This window comes from Fukomys damarensis, unplaced genomic scaffold, assembly GCF_012274545.1.
Source record: "Fukomys damarensis isolate Sample0158 unplaced genomic scaffold, DMR_v1.0_HiC HiC_scaffold_30, whole genome shotgun sequence".
In the NCBI taxonomy this organism is placed as follows: Eukaryota; Metazoa; Chordata; class Mammalia; order Rodentia; family Bathyergidae; genus Fukomys; species Fukomys damarensis.
Window position 1 is genome coordinate 19,346,600 of NW_022900942.1, and position 15,473 is coordinate 19,362,072.

Consider the following 15,473-nt stretch of genomic DNA (forward strand, 5'->3'; position numbering starts at 1 on the left):
AAAAAAAAAAAAAAAAAAAAAGACAAGTAAAACTTTTCCCCTTTTTTGTAGAATTTTGAGTTACTAAGGTCATTAAAAAGGTCATTAAAGCATACTGCTTTCTTTGTAGGAAGTGGATTTTGAACAGCAGAGTCATTATAACATTCGTGCCAAAGTTAGAAACCACCATGTAGAGGAGAATCTCAGGAATTACCATATGGAAGCTTCCAGCACTTTCATTAGGGTCCAAGTGGAAGATCTTGATGAACCTCCGGTTTTTCTTTTCCCATATTATGCATTTAAAGTTTTTGAAGGAAACCCGAATGGATCATTCATAGGCATAGTATCTGCCATAGATCCAGATCAAAAGAAATCGCCTATCAGGTAAGCCTTTCTGTATTAGTAAATGAGTAAACACCAAATGGTGTAGAAATAAAACTTCATGAAAGTGTAAACAAGGATATGCCTTACCTATATTTATTTGTATGATATTTAATATGTTTGAAATTTTTTTTATTTTTAATTGAATTTATTGGTACATTTTAGGTATACAGTACAGTTACATTCATTATTGAAATCTTGTACCTTTACATGACAGGTCTTGGTTCTCATTTTTTCCTTCACCCCCTCCTCCCCTCCCCATTTACAAACTCTTAATTTCCATTTTTTCATATTTTCTTCTTTTCCCCTATTCCCTTTTCCCTACTCTTCCCACTTTCCCTACACCTTTAGGCCTTTTCTTCCTATTTCACATTATTAATTATCTCATTAGGATCTTATACTCCTAAGTGAAATAAAAAAGTAACACAGGTGTAAATACCAAATAGATTCATTGTGTGAAAAACAATAATAGTACATAAGATCTTAATAAGATCCTAATGTTTGCAAGGCCCAGATTCAGTTCCCCATCCTTCTGAATGGTTGAACTCCACAACATTCTACTACAGGTTTCCCACACTCTTTCTTTAAAGATGTTAAAATTTGGGAACTCAGAAAAATACCCTTGATGACCACCTCTGCCTCTGCAGAGTGGGTCCAAAGACTGGCACAGTCAGGAGGTCTGAGAGTGCAGGGGGGGTGCGCAAAAGGAGTTATGGGATTTCAGGGGCTCCACGTGGCTACCTCCAGGGCCCTGGAGTGATGGCTGCTGGGGTGGGAGAAGGCGGGTCCATCTGCATCATGGGGTTCAGCCATCAGCTAACTGAGATCAGGGGTCTTGTGTCTTCGCTCTGTCTGAGCCATTAAATGGTAAATATACTATATTGCAATTTTGTTCACTGCAGACATGTTCTGGACTGCTTCTTGATTTCAATTTAATTCAAATGATTTAAGGGTGATAGACTAGTGACTACCACAGGTGGTCAGTTTCCAAGTTGGGCTTGATCTTAATGTGTTGCTGATTGTATCAGTTGGGATAAAGCATTGCAGTTGATTTGATGAGCTGTTTTCTCTAATGTTATGATGATGAGAATGTCTGTGGGTCATTAGAGACACAGAAGCTAGGGTGCAACTATATCAGGAAGATTTGGGGATAATCCAGAGATTAAACCAAGGACAGCCTGGCAAGAAAAATAAAAGTGAGAAAACATTTAAGCAAGATACAAATACAGACTTCCAGTACACCAGAGGCAAACAGTAGGGCAAATGAGGATGAAAAGGCTGATAGCGAACCACCAGGACATCCTGAACTCAAAGCACAGGACGTAACAAAGCAGATTAATCAGGCTCTAGAAAAATTGAAAACAGAAATAATTTCCCAGAAAACCATAGAGATAGTGAGCAAAATGGAAGTCGTGATTCAAGACTTTAGAGCAGAAATTGACAAAAAAATAGATGAGCTCAGGACCATGAGAGAAGCCATGAAGGCCCAGCATAAGAAAGAAATGGAAAAAATAAATGCCCAACATAGGAAAGAAATGGAATCCATAAAACAGATTCAAACAGATATCTAGGAGATTAAACACTCCATTGAAAGTGTACACAACAGAATAAAAGTATGCGAAGATAGACTCTCAGATATAGAAGATAAGATTGCAGTCAGTGACCATGAAAAGATAGGTCTCTTAAAAACAGTAAAATTGATCCAACAACTCCTAGGTGATGCAAAGAAGAATAACATAAGACTGATAGGAATAAATGAAGGTAGCAGGAGAAAATACAAATGACTTAAAAAAGCTGTTCGCAGAATTAGTGACAGAAAACTTCCCAAACAGAGGGGAAGACTTTGACATTCAGATAACTGAGACATATAGGACCCCAACTAGCTACAATAAAAAAATCTACACCTAAACATATAATAATCAAGACTCCAGAAACCCAACAGAAGAACAAAATACTACAAGCAGTAAGTGAAAAGAAACAAATCATGTGCAAAGGAAAGCCCATCAGAATCACAGCAGACTTTTCAACACAAACCCTTGGGGCAAGGAGAGCCTGGAATGAGATATTTGAAGGACTAAAAGAGAACAACTTCCAACCGAGACTGATGTATCCTGCAAAACTCTCTTTCAAAATGGATGGGGAAATAAGACACTTCCACGACAAAGAACACCCGAGAAACTACATGAATATCAAACCAGCATTACAAGCAATTCTAAACAAGATCCTAGAAAAAGACAATGAAGGCAACAACACCATGAGGCCCAACAGAGCAAATCAAATAGGCAAGGCAAGAAATTAAAAGGAGAAGGTGAAAAAGTAAAAAGAGTCAACAAAAGGCCAATAACATGTCAATAATAAGTCAGTACATATCAGTTATAACCAGCAATGTCAATGTTTTACTGGCAGAATGGAGTAAGAAGCAAAATCCAACAATATGTGGTAAACAAGAAACACACCTAGTGCAAAAAGAAGCCCATAGACTGAAAGTGAAAGGATGGAAAACAATTCTCCATGTGACAGGAGCCCAGAAAAAAACAGGGGTAGCAATCTTATTTTCAGACAAAGCAAATTTCAAACCAAAACTGATTCTAGTAGTATCGATGTAGGACGGTACTGTATCATACCTCTGAATGTAAAATATCTTGTACCTGCTTTATGACACATAGTAGTGACTGTGCTTTATCAGAGCTATATTTAATGATATTACTCTAGAATATTCTCTTTGCAGATGATTATTAAGATGCTAATAAAAAAAATGGTGCCAGGTACCACAACAGCAACAGAACTTTGCTGTTTTCTGGATATTATTCTTTTCTATGTTTTTTATTATTTTTGCTTGGTTTTTTGTTTTGTTTTTTGTTAATGGAATGTGCTGAATGTCTATAATTTTGTTCAGATGACTGCAGAACCTGGAAAAGCTGTTGCTGCTATCAATGCATACCATACTGCTATTAGTAGTCTTTTTATATAAATATAAATAAATATATACACACACACAAACACACATATATATATGTATATATAATTTTGGGAAACTTTAATAGTGCTGTCAACTTTGGAAAAAGTTATCTCAATTTACTGTGTTGAGTTGGCATGGTAAAGAAATGGACAGCCATAAGGTCTAGAAATGTTAATTTTTTTAAATTTTTAAATTTTTTTTCTTTCCATGTGTACAGGGGTAACACATTGTACTAAATATGTAAGGTCATTTCTATGTGGGTTGATTACAGAAACTAATAAAATATTCTCAATAATGAAAAAAAGAATAAGATAAGAATACAAGAGCAAGAAGCAATTTAAATATGTTAAGGGACCATTTTCATCTTCAGAATTAAGGATTATTTTAATCTTACATCATTGCCTTTTCTCTTTTACTTTCCTTTTTAGTTTTATTTTAGGATTCCCTATTTTTAATGTTCATACAGAGATTTCTTTAACTGAAATACCGAATAATTTCTCTGGTGTGGAAAACTATAATAGTACACAGGATCCTAATGAGATAATTAATAATGTGAAATAGGAAGTAAAGGGCTAAAGGTGTAGGGAAAGTGGGAAGTGTGAGGGAAAGGTAATAAGGGAGAGGAAAAAAATATGATAAACTGAAAAAATGGAAATAAAGTGTTTGTAAATGGGGAGGGGAGGAGGGGGTGAAGGGAGGGCAGGGACAAGGGGAAAAATGAGAATCAAGACCTATTATGTAAAGGTACAGGATCCCAATGATAAATGTAACTGTATCGTATACCTAGATTGTACCAGTAAACTCAATAAAAACAAAAGAAATCCTAATGTTTGAAACAATTTAAACAAAAAATTAAAATATAATAATTGTTGCTTAAGATGCATTGAGGTAGGTAATTGCAATCATGTGCCAGAAATAATCACCAACTAAAAGAGAATATAATTGATTTTCCTTAGGTGTCATAGTGACTGACACTTTAGGTGAGAATAAAAATCAATGCTAGTGAGGCATGGGATTTAGCTCAGTGGTTTCACCACCTGCCTTATAAGCTCAAGGACCTCAGTTTAATGGCCTATTAAAAAAAATCAACACTGGTCAAGATGTGACTTATTTAGTTAGTATTTCATTGAAAGTTTGGACAAATTTCAAAAGGTTTCACAAGACTGAAAATGAGTAAAAGTGATATAAGTATAATGACATAAAAATACATGTATTACAATAAAAATTGCTATTCATTAACATAGTCTTTTTTTTATACTGTTTTTCAAAATATGAACAATATGAATTGCATTCTTCTTGGATGTAAAAACAATTTTTTAATGTATTATCACCACCTTTCTCATTCACCTACTTTTTAGAAATCAGAATTGAGAAAATTATAGAAATTTTCAGGTATTGGCTGAGATCTCATTATAGTTTGTTCTTTGGAGACTTTGCTGGTACACTGAAGGAGTGCTATTCACATTTGATATTTCTGCTATTCATTTGTAATCTCTATTCATAAGAGTCTTCCTTTCAGTATATAAATGATTCTTACTTGGTAGTAGTGCTTTTAATAATTGTGTATGTTTAATTGTATACCCAAATCAATTATGCACTTAAAACTTTTATCTATGAAACTATTGATTGTTCTTTTTAGAGTACAAAGTGATATAGACTCGAAAATCCTTGACGGGTAAGATTTTCAGTGTTACCCTTTATAATAATAAAGTTGGGGAAACTAATATAATGTGATTAAGGAAATGAATTATGAATGATTTGTAGTGATAATCATAAAGCTTAATTTAAAAATATAATATGCAGTTGTAACACAGAATTGAGTTGCATTATCTACTGTATGAAAAAATTCTATCCATAAATGTGAAAAAGAAGCAGGATAGAACAAAATACACATAACAAAGTTATATGTTTTGTGTTGTCACCACTGATAAGTGCTTAGCTTTTTTCAGCTAAAATAATAATTTCCAAAATTATTTTCAAAACAATTTATGACTACCTATCAAAGGAATGCCTTTGAATAATTTAATAATTCTGAAATTGTCCTTTAAATAGAATATATATATATATTGAGATCACTGAGGATCCAGGAGTTTCTACTGCTGGGATTTTCCTTCATATAGTATAGCTTGGTTTACTCAATATACAAGATATATCATGAAAGCAAAACAAGCACATTTCAGGATATCTCTCTCTCTCTCTCTCTCCCTCCCTCCCCCCTCCTTCCATTCCTCTCTCCTTCTTTCTCTATCTCTCTAGAAAATACATGAACAGAAACTGTAAAATGATTTCAATTTGAGCTATAATTTCACATTGTGTCTTCTGTAATTCTCATACCATAGTAAAAGGATAATACATATAAACAAAGTAAGTTTTTCCTAATTTACTTATTACTTCAAGCCTGAAGATGGCCCTTTGCCTAATCCTTACTCCTTCATAGAAAGAATAGACTGTGTACACCTTGAATGGAACAGCCCCAAGAGACAGTTCTATTGTATATCCTTTATCCTTGATCCTTTTCTGTGCATACCCCACTCATGAGACAATCACACTGTGTTAAACCCAGACCATGTAGGCCAAGTAGCATGAGTTATCTTGCCTTCTTTTTTGTTTGCCTTACACCGTAAGTAAGGAGCACACTGGACTCCAGTCATTAGCTCATGAGGCTATGGTTCCACATGGTCCCAGCTTTCAAGCTTAATCTTGTTATGTATCTTTCTTTCTTGTTATTGTTCAATTTTCTTCATCTCCAGGGCTCTCCCCAGCTTCGGACCCTACACTGTAGAGGTTACAACCCCTATTTATTTCAAATTTATTCAATTTTACCTGTAAATAATCACTCGATATTTGTTTTGTTTTGGTTTTTTGTTTTGAAAGTATAGAAATTCCTAGGTTTGGTTTCAGTAAGTCCTGGATGAAATCAATAAACTAATTGAACAAAATGTTCTTGTTATTTGTTAAGGTCAGGAAAACTTTAGAATAATATCTGTTCTGGATGAATAAAATTAAGCTGCACAGTATATATATATATTTTCTTTTGTATCCAGGATGGAAATCGGGAACTTGCACTTGCGAGGCAGGTGGTGGAACCACTGAGCTAAATCCCCAGCCCCACAGTAAATATTTTGAAAACAGTGATTATGCATCTCCCTATTAAGACTTGAAAGTGAGATGATAAAATTGTTTTAAAGATCCCAGGGACACCTTTAACAAAATTATTATCATGAAATTGAAAAGAACTTTTATGCTCTTATAATTTTCAATTTATCCCTAATATAATGTATTACTATATGTATGTCCTCAAATTTATATATTTAAATTTTAAGCCCTGATATAATCACATCAGAAGATAGAATTAACTCAGAAGGGCAGAGCCCCAAGGAATGGGGGTAATACCTTTACAAAATGCATTCTGGAGTGTATTATCCATTCTGTGATTTATGGATAGAGTTGCAGTTTGCAGTAGGATGGAAGAAGGTTCTCACCTGGACCAATTCTTCTGGCATCATAATCTTGAACTGCCAGCCTCCATATATATTGTTGTTTGTAAGAAATGCATCCTACAATAATCTGTATTAGCAACTGACCTAAGACAATTATCAAATTTTACAGACACCATACACAAGAAATATGGTAGTCTTTTGTCATTATTGCTATAATTTATTTTGTGCATTTTTGAAATTTCCTTTTAAACTAAGCCTATAGTCAAAGTTTGAAGTATTTTCTGAGTGTAAGAAAGATGATATATCATTATTATTTATGTTTGTTTGTTTGTTTATTTTTTGAGACAGGGTCTCACTATGTAGTTGAGACTGACCTGGAACTCACTATGTAGCCCAGGCTGGTCTCAAACTCACAGCGATCCTCCAGCCTTAGCCACCTGAGTGCTGGGATTACAGGCATGAGCCCGGCGATGTATTATTATTCTACTAGGAAAAAGGACCAGGTTAACCCAAAACAAGTAAAAACTAAAAAATAAAAAAGTTTCAATCAGAAAGATGAAATTAAAAAAAAAACAAAAAAACAGCAAGACCATGTACAGAAGCCAATTCTTTCCAAAACATCATACACTTTAAAAAATATATTGATCTCTACCTAGGTAAATTGAGAAAGAGAGTGAGAGAGAGAGAGAGAGAGAGAGAGAGAAAGCATCAGCCTGACAAACAAAGGTGGGGGGAACAGAGATAGAGAAACAGGAATAGAGGGGACAAACATTAATTTTATCAGAAATGAAATAAAAAAATGACTATACTGTTGTTATATGCAATACTATGAACTCTGTATCCAAATATTCAGATGAATTTCTTGAAAGAAATTACAAAAATTTGCATGAAAAGATGAATAGTTTCTTTAGTCACACATACATAAGTAGCAGTATATATATGTATATACACACATATATGTGCATTTATACATATATGCCACAGGATATATAATTACACACATACTTAGTATAATACTTTTCAAAAATGAAACAATCTTCTAGAACCAAATAATATTGCTGTTGGTAGTTTCTTTTAAAAAGACTTTCCAAGTAAAAGTGTTCCAGGTCCTCCTTGCCTGGAACAGAAAATTGGACGAGCAGTGTCAAAAGTTTATTTTTGTAATGAGAGGTGAAAGGGTAAGAGAACAAGTAGCTCTGTGGAGAAAACTTGGGCCAAATGAAAGAAAAGATATAAACAAAAGTAAAAGTGTGCTCTGCTTCTGGAGGTCACAGAGTAGGCTTCCTTGCAGAGTCATAATAGTGGGCTCCTTTTGGGGTCTGGTCTTTTTATGCCATCCGTATCTCAAGGGAGTCCACAAGATTTACAGAGATTCTAGTAGTACTGAGCAAGTTTATCAAAGTAGAACACAAGATTATCCTAAAAGTTTACACTTACAAGGAAACCTAGACATCCTCCTCTGAGGCTTTTGCTAAAGAAAAATAAAAAATTAATGGTAAGGATTTAATTGTGTCTCCAAAATGATGCACTGGATACTAACACTGATTACTTCAGAATGTAACCTCATGTATATCAGAGTGGTAGAGATTAATTCTTAAGATAATGGCATAGTGGAGTACAGTGGATCGTCCATCAAATAATCTTTATGTCTTATGAGAAGACAGAAACAAATAGGGAGAAGTCAACCATGTGACATTGGAAGCAAAAATTGAAGTGATGTATCTACAAACCCAGGAGTATCTAAGATTGCCAGAAAACACCCAAAGATAGAAAGGACAGGGAATTATTACACTGTGTTGCAGAGAAGACATGACCTGAGAATAACTTCTGTCATTTTTGGTCTGGAATTTTTAGTGTTTTGTTACCGCAGATCTAGAAAACCATTACCCTTACACTGACATGGAAACCTATGCACAGAAAATTACAGCAGTTTTATTTGTGTTCCCTTAAAACTGAAATTATTATTTCAGCAACAGAATATTTGATGGGTGAATGGGTTAAAAACTAAAAGCAAACTGAAATTTTCTGTGGTCCAGTTGACTGCAAAGGTATGAGAAAAGGATAATACTGATATGATGGACATTGCAGAGTTCAGCTGTCCAAATTTTATGGATTCTGTATCATGAAGGTAGCATGTATGTAAATTTGGGGAAAATAAGATATTCCTAAAGTGCCATGCAAACTATTATAAATGTACTCTCTTATACTATAAATAAGTATATTGGTCAAAATGAGAGGGATTAGAAAGGAAAATAATAACCAATGAATTGGGAAAACAGCATTTTACTTTTAAATCCACAAATAAAAACATCTATGTAGAGTCATTACGCTATACATGAATATTTTTTAACATGTCTGTTGTTTAGCAACTTCAGGGCTACTTGCTCAGAATATATACCCTACTTAAATAAAAAAGAAAAAGGTGCTGCAAATAATGAGAAAAAGATTTGCCATTGCCAAAAATAGGATAAAAAAAAATCAATAAATAGAAGGCAAAAGGGGAAGTCTTGGTGAAGACTATGGTGTTGGACTTAGAGTCTGAGAAATCTTTATGTACTAATGCCTTCTTAATACAGTTATACATCAATGTGTCTGAAAAATTCTTTCTAGAATTCCATAGATACTAAAATCTGTGACTGCTCAAATTTCTTGCATAAAATTCTGCAGACCATTCGTATATTCTCCCATAATTTTATATTATCTCTGTACAATTTATAACACTGTATGCAATATCCATGCTCCATGAATAGCTGTTGTAATATATATTTGTAGAAAAAAAAAGTTAAGAAGAAAGGTCTGTATATATTCAGTACAAACACAATTTTTTTCCAAATACTTTTGGTCCACAGTTGGTTGAATCTGTTGTTGTGGAGCCCACAGATATTAAGGACCAGCACCATAAAAAGAGACAAAAGAATTGCTATAGAAATGAATATAAGTTTGTATTTTCACTTGCCATGAATATCCTGCTGATATTTTATCAGGGGGCATGAAAGCAACAGAGAACCAGAAGCAGTGGAAACTCTTTGCACCCAGAGCTTTCCTTCTCATACTGTTATGGATTCAAAAGGAAAGATTCAGTGGAGAATTGAATCTAGAGCTGGTGTAGGCGAAATATGGTGACTCCAAGAAAGCCTGCAGATTCAAAAGTAAGGAGAAAAGTTTTTTAAAGAGAGAGAGAAAAATAGTGTATTGAAAAGGTCTGAGAATCATGTTATGATTACTACAAATGTAAAAACCTGTGAATACTAAGCAACAAACAAATAAAAATATTTGGTTTATTATTCATGGAAAATATCATGGGTCAGTGTTTATAAAGATACATAAAGAAATATATTATTTCATAAATCTGAGAGTTATTATAACTGTAGAAAGAAAATAATAGAAATCATCATTAATATACCAAAGTGGTAATTGTTGTAGTCACTGTTCATCTCTGAATAATAAGATTATTAGGTGCATGTTTGAGAAGAAACCAGAAAATTTCAAAATATTTGAGATTTTATTGATTATAAAAGGAAAGACATTAATTTTACAATGGAGAAATCTCAGACACTGCCTTAATCAAGTGACAAAGGCTAATATCACAATTGAAAATCCAGTCTCAATATCATGTACCACCAATATATGCTTAAGATTCCCTAATGAACCACACTTACCAAAATGTGCAAATTGTATCAAATTTTACAAAAAATGTAAAATCTTCATCCAAGCATAATAAAGCACAAGACAAACATGAACTGAGTTGTATTCGATAGCCTCTCAATACTATCATTAGCAGAAAGAATATGAAAGACAGGAAGATTGAAATACTGTAGAGCAGAATAAGGAGGCATGAAAATGAAATGCAAAATGAATTCCTGCATTTGATCAGGAAAAGAACAAAGAGCCAAGATGGAAACGCTAGTGAAATCCAACTGTAATTTGTAGTCTGGTTAATAAAATTATAGCAATTAATTTGTTAGTTCTGATACAATAAGAATAATATCATTTAGGTGCACCACCAGATCCAATAAGAACCCAAGGAGCCCGCAGGAGGTCTCTCCAGCTGCCTGCCTGGGACCACCTGGAGGGTGCACAACGTCCCGGACTGCACACCACCAGATCCAATAAGGAAGGTAGCTGCACGGGCGCCCTTGAAACAATCCCATGACCTGCTCCCCCTCCCCCGTTCTCAAACCTCCTGATTGGGCCAGTCCTTGGACCCACTCTGCAGAGGCATAGGTGCTCATGAAGGGTAGTTTTCTGAGCTCTCAACTTTGAACATCTTTAAGGAAAGGGCAAGAGAAACCTCTAATAGAACTGAGTGGAGTTCAACCCTGTGGGTTGGGAAACTCAAGTTAGGCCTTGTGGACTGAGACCTCAAGTTAGGTCTCAGTCTTGGGGACCTGCTATTGGCTAGCCAAGAACAGGGGATTTGGTTCTGCATATGGCTATACATGTGGTATAATATGACAACAGAGACATAGTCTGAAAGAGGCCCTTCAAATTCTTTTTTTTTTCTTCTCCTCATTCCATTCTAAAATTTCTTTGTTTTTTCTGTCCTCTCTCTCCAACTCAGTCTCTTGCTCCACCATATTATCCCTCATCTCCCTTTTTATTCATGCTCCTGCCCTAACTCAGACTTCTTTTTTCATTATTTTTCCTTTTTTTGTTTTTTGTTTTGTTTTTCTTTATGTTCTTTTCTCCAGTCATTTTACCTCACTCATGGCTCTGTAGCTTCAAGGGAAGGCAAGTGCCTGTTAATGTTAAGGGGATATATTCTTGTCCTTATTAGTCCACTCTGTCTATCCCCTCTGAAGTTATTAGCTTCATAAAGACAGTAAGGTCATTCTACATCCTCTTGTTTCACTTCACAACTGCTCCAGTTCTTCACTTATCTACTCCTCTCATCCTAAATCAGTCTAACCCCCATCCTGAATGGTAAAGATGCTGTACTGAAAAGCATATTCACTGCAAACATATTTTGCTCTGGTTTAAAGGTGATAGTTTAATGGCTACCAGAAGTGGTCAGTTTGCAAACTGTGCCTGATCCTATTGGGCTGCTGAATGTATCAATTGGGATAAAGGATTGTGATTGATTTAATGAGTTGCTTTCTCTGATATTATGAAAATGAGGATGTCTATGAGTCATTGGAAACTCAAAAGCCAAAACGCAACTATATCAGGAAGATTTAAGTAATACCCAGAAATTAAACCAAGGACAACCCAACAACAAAAATAAAAAATGAGAAAACACTTAAGCAAGACACAAAGACAGATTTCCAGTTCACCAATGGCAAACAGTAGGACAAATGAGGATGAAAAGTCTGATAGTGAACAAGCAGGACACCCTGGACGCATACCACAGGAGGTAACAAAAACAGATCAATCAGGCTCTAGAAAAATTCAAATCAGAAATAATTTCCCAGTTAACCATAGAGATGATGAGCAAAATGGAAGTCATGATTCGAGACTCTAGAAGAGAAACTGACAAAAAAATAGAAGAGCTCAAGACCATGATAGAAGCCATGAAGACTCAGCATAAGAAATAAATGGAAACAATGAATTCCCAACAGAGGAAAAAAATGGAATCCATAAAACAGATTCTAACAGATATCCAGATTAAAAACTCTATTAAAAGTGTAGGCAATAGAATAAAAGATTGCAAAGATAGAATTTCAGATATACAAGATAGGATCTCAATCAGTGACCATGAAAAAAGAGGTCTCTGAAAAACAGTAAGGGATCATGACAAATCAATCCAACAACTTCTAGATGATGCAAAGAAAAATAACATAAGACTGATAGGAATTCATGTAATAGCAGGAGAAAACACAAATGACTTAAAAAAGCTCTTCACAGAATTAATGACAGAAAACTTCCCAGACAGAAGGGAAGAATTAGACGTACAGATAAGTGAGGCATATAGAACTCCAACTAGCCATGATAAAAAAAAATTGCACATAGACATATCATAATCAAGATCCCAGAAATTCAACATAAAAGAAAAATACTACAAGCAGTAAGACAAAAGAAATAAATCACATGCAAAGGAAAGCCCATTAGAATCACAGCAGACTTTTCAACACAAACCCTTAGGTCAAGGAGAGCGTGGAGTGAGTTATTCCAAGTCTTAAAAGAAAACAACCTCCAACCTAGATGGATGTATCCTGCAAAACTCTCTTTCAAAATAGATGGGGAAATAAGATACTTCCACAACAAAGAACACCTGAGAAATTTCATGAACACCAAACCAGCACTACAAGGAATTCTAAACAATATCCTAGAAAAGGACAATGAAGGTCACAATGCCATGAGTTTCAACAGACCAAATTAAATAGGCAAGGCAAGGAACTAAAAGGAGACGGGAGAAAAAGATAAAGAGTCAACAAAAGGATAATGACATGAAAATAATAAGTCAGAATATATCAGTTATAACCATCAATGTTAATGGCCTCAATTCACCAATCAAGAGAAATACATTGGCAGAATGGATTAAGAAGCAAAATCCAACAATATGTTGTATACAAGAAACACACCTAATGCAAAAGGAAGCCCATAGACTGAAAGTGAAAGGATGGAAAACAATTCGCCATGTGTCAGGAGCCCAGAAAAAGCAGGGGCAGCAATCTTATTCTCAGACAAAGTAAATTTCAAACCAAAACTCATTAAGAGAGACAAAGAAGGACACTACATCCTTGTAAAGGGAACAATTCAGGAGGAAGAGTTGACAATCATAAACATATATGCACCAAATATAAATGCCCCAACTATATAAAACAAATATTAAGTAACATGAAAAACCAAATAAGCACTAATAAAATTTTAGTGGCAGATTTAAATACCCCACTATCACTAACTGACAGATCATCTAGGCAGAAAATCAGCAACAAAATAATAGAGCTGAACTAAGCTTTGGAACACATGGACTTAATATATGTTTACAGAGTATTCCTCCCCACAAAATCAGCATATACATTCATTTTGTCTGCACATGGATCATTCTCCAAGATAGACCACATATTGACTCACAGAACGGTTCTGAATAAATGCAAAAGAATTGAAATCATCCCCTGTATGTTATCAGATCATAGTGCAATCAAGCTGGAGATCAATAGCATCCAAAAAAATGAAGTACCTAGGAAGCAATCTAACAAAAGAAGCAAAAGATCTCTACAATGAAAACTGCAGCACTCTGAAAAAAGAAATTGAAGAAGATATAAAAAAAGGGGGAAAGATATCCCTTGCTCCTGGGTAGGAAGAATCAACATAGTGAAAATGGCCATACTACCAAAACTTCTATATACATTCAATGCAATACTAATTGAAAGTCCAACACTATATTTCACAGAACTAGAAAAAAAGAATCCAAAAATTCATTTGGAACCATAAGAGACCTAGAATAGCAAAAACAATTTTAGGCAACACACATGGCACCGGGTATAACAATTCCCAATTTGAAACTATACTACAAAGCCACTGTGATAAAAACAGCATACTACTGGCAAAGAAACAGGCCTGAGGATCAGTGGAACAGACTGGAAGACACAAAAACAAACCCAGATATACTCAGCTACCTCATCTTTGACAAAGGAGCTGACCATCCTCAGTGGAGGAAACATGCCCTCTTTAATAAATGGTGTTGGAGAAACTGGATTTCAACCTGCCACAGAGTAAAACTAGACCCTTATCTTTCACCATGCACTAAATTAAAATCCAAATGGATTAAAGATGTAAATATTAAAAGAGAAACAATAAACTTTCTGGAAGATAAGTTAGGCAGAACTCTAGAAGACATTGGCATAGGAAAAGACTATACGAACAAATCCTCAATAGCACGGGAAATAGCAGATTGAATCAATAACTGGGATCTCATCTTATTAAAAAGCTTCTGTACTTCAAAAGAAACCATAAGCAGAACTAAGAGACAACCTACAATGTGGGAAAAATCATTTTTACCAGCTGTTCCTCAGACAAAGGACTATTATCAAGAATATATAAAGAGCTCAAAATAATCTGCCTCCCCAAATATAAAGACTCGATTCAAAAATGGGCATCTGAAATGAACAGATATTTATCAGACAAAGAAGTAAAAGCAGCAAGTAAATATATGAAAAAATGTTCCACATCACTGATCATTCGAGAGATGCAGATGAAAACAACACTGAGATTCCACCTCACCCCACCAAGAATGGCTGCTATCAAAAAGTCACACAATAACAAATGTTGGCGGGGTTGTGGAGAGAAAGGAACCCTTCTCTGTTGTTGGAGTGCAGACTGGTGCAAGCACTATGGAAATCAATACTGAGATACCTCAAAGAGCTTGGACTGGAGGTTCCATTTGACCCAGCCATCCCTGTGCTGGGTATCTTTCCAAAAAACTAAAAGAATCATATCACAGAGAGATATACACACCCATATTTATAGCACCACAGTTTGTAATAGCTAAAACTTGGAAACAGCCTATTTGCCCATCAATTGGAAACTAGATAAAGCAAATGTAGTTGTTCTATAAAATGGAATATTACTCAGCCATATAGTATGAGAAAATAGATTCGTTCATAGGAAAATGGATACATATTGAGGATATACTCCTAAGTGAAATAAATAAGGCTCATATGTGTAAATACCGAATAGTTTCTCTGGTGTGAATAATCTGCAATAATACAGAAGATCCTAATAAGATTACTGACATTTAGAAATGGGAAGAAAGGAGCTAAAGGTGTAGGGAA

General features: G+C 34.8%; 1 protein-coding gene across 2 annotated transcripts in view; it reads left to right on the plus strand.

The window, feature by feature from the left end:
• Positions 1 to 15,473, plus strand: part of Cdh19 (cadherin 19) — a 107,570-nt gene that overhangs the window by 47,645 nt on the left and 44,452 nt on the right. For both annotated transcript variants that reach the window (XM_019209216.2, XM_010635437.3), the window contains exon 7: positions 110 to 363. In XM_019209216.2, coding sequence (XP_019064761.1) covers positions 110 to 363 — 254 coding nt within the window. The remainder of the gene's footprint in view (positions 1 to 109; positions 364 to 15,473) is intronic.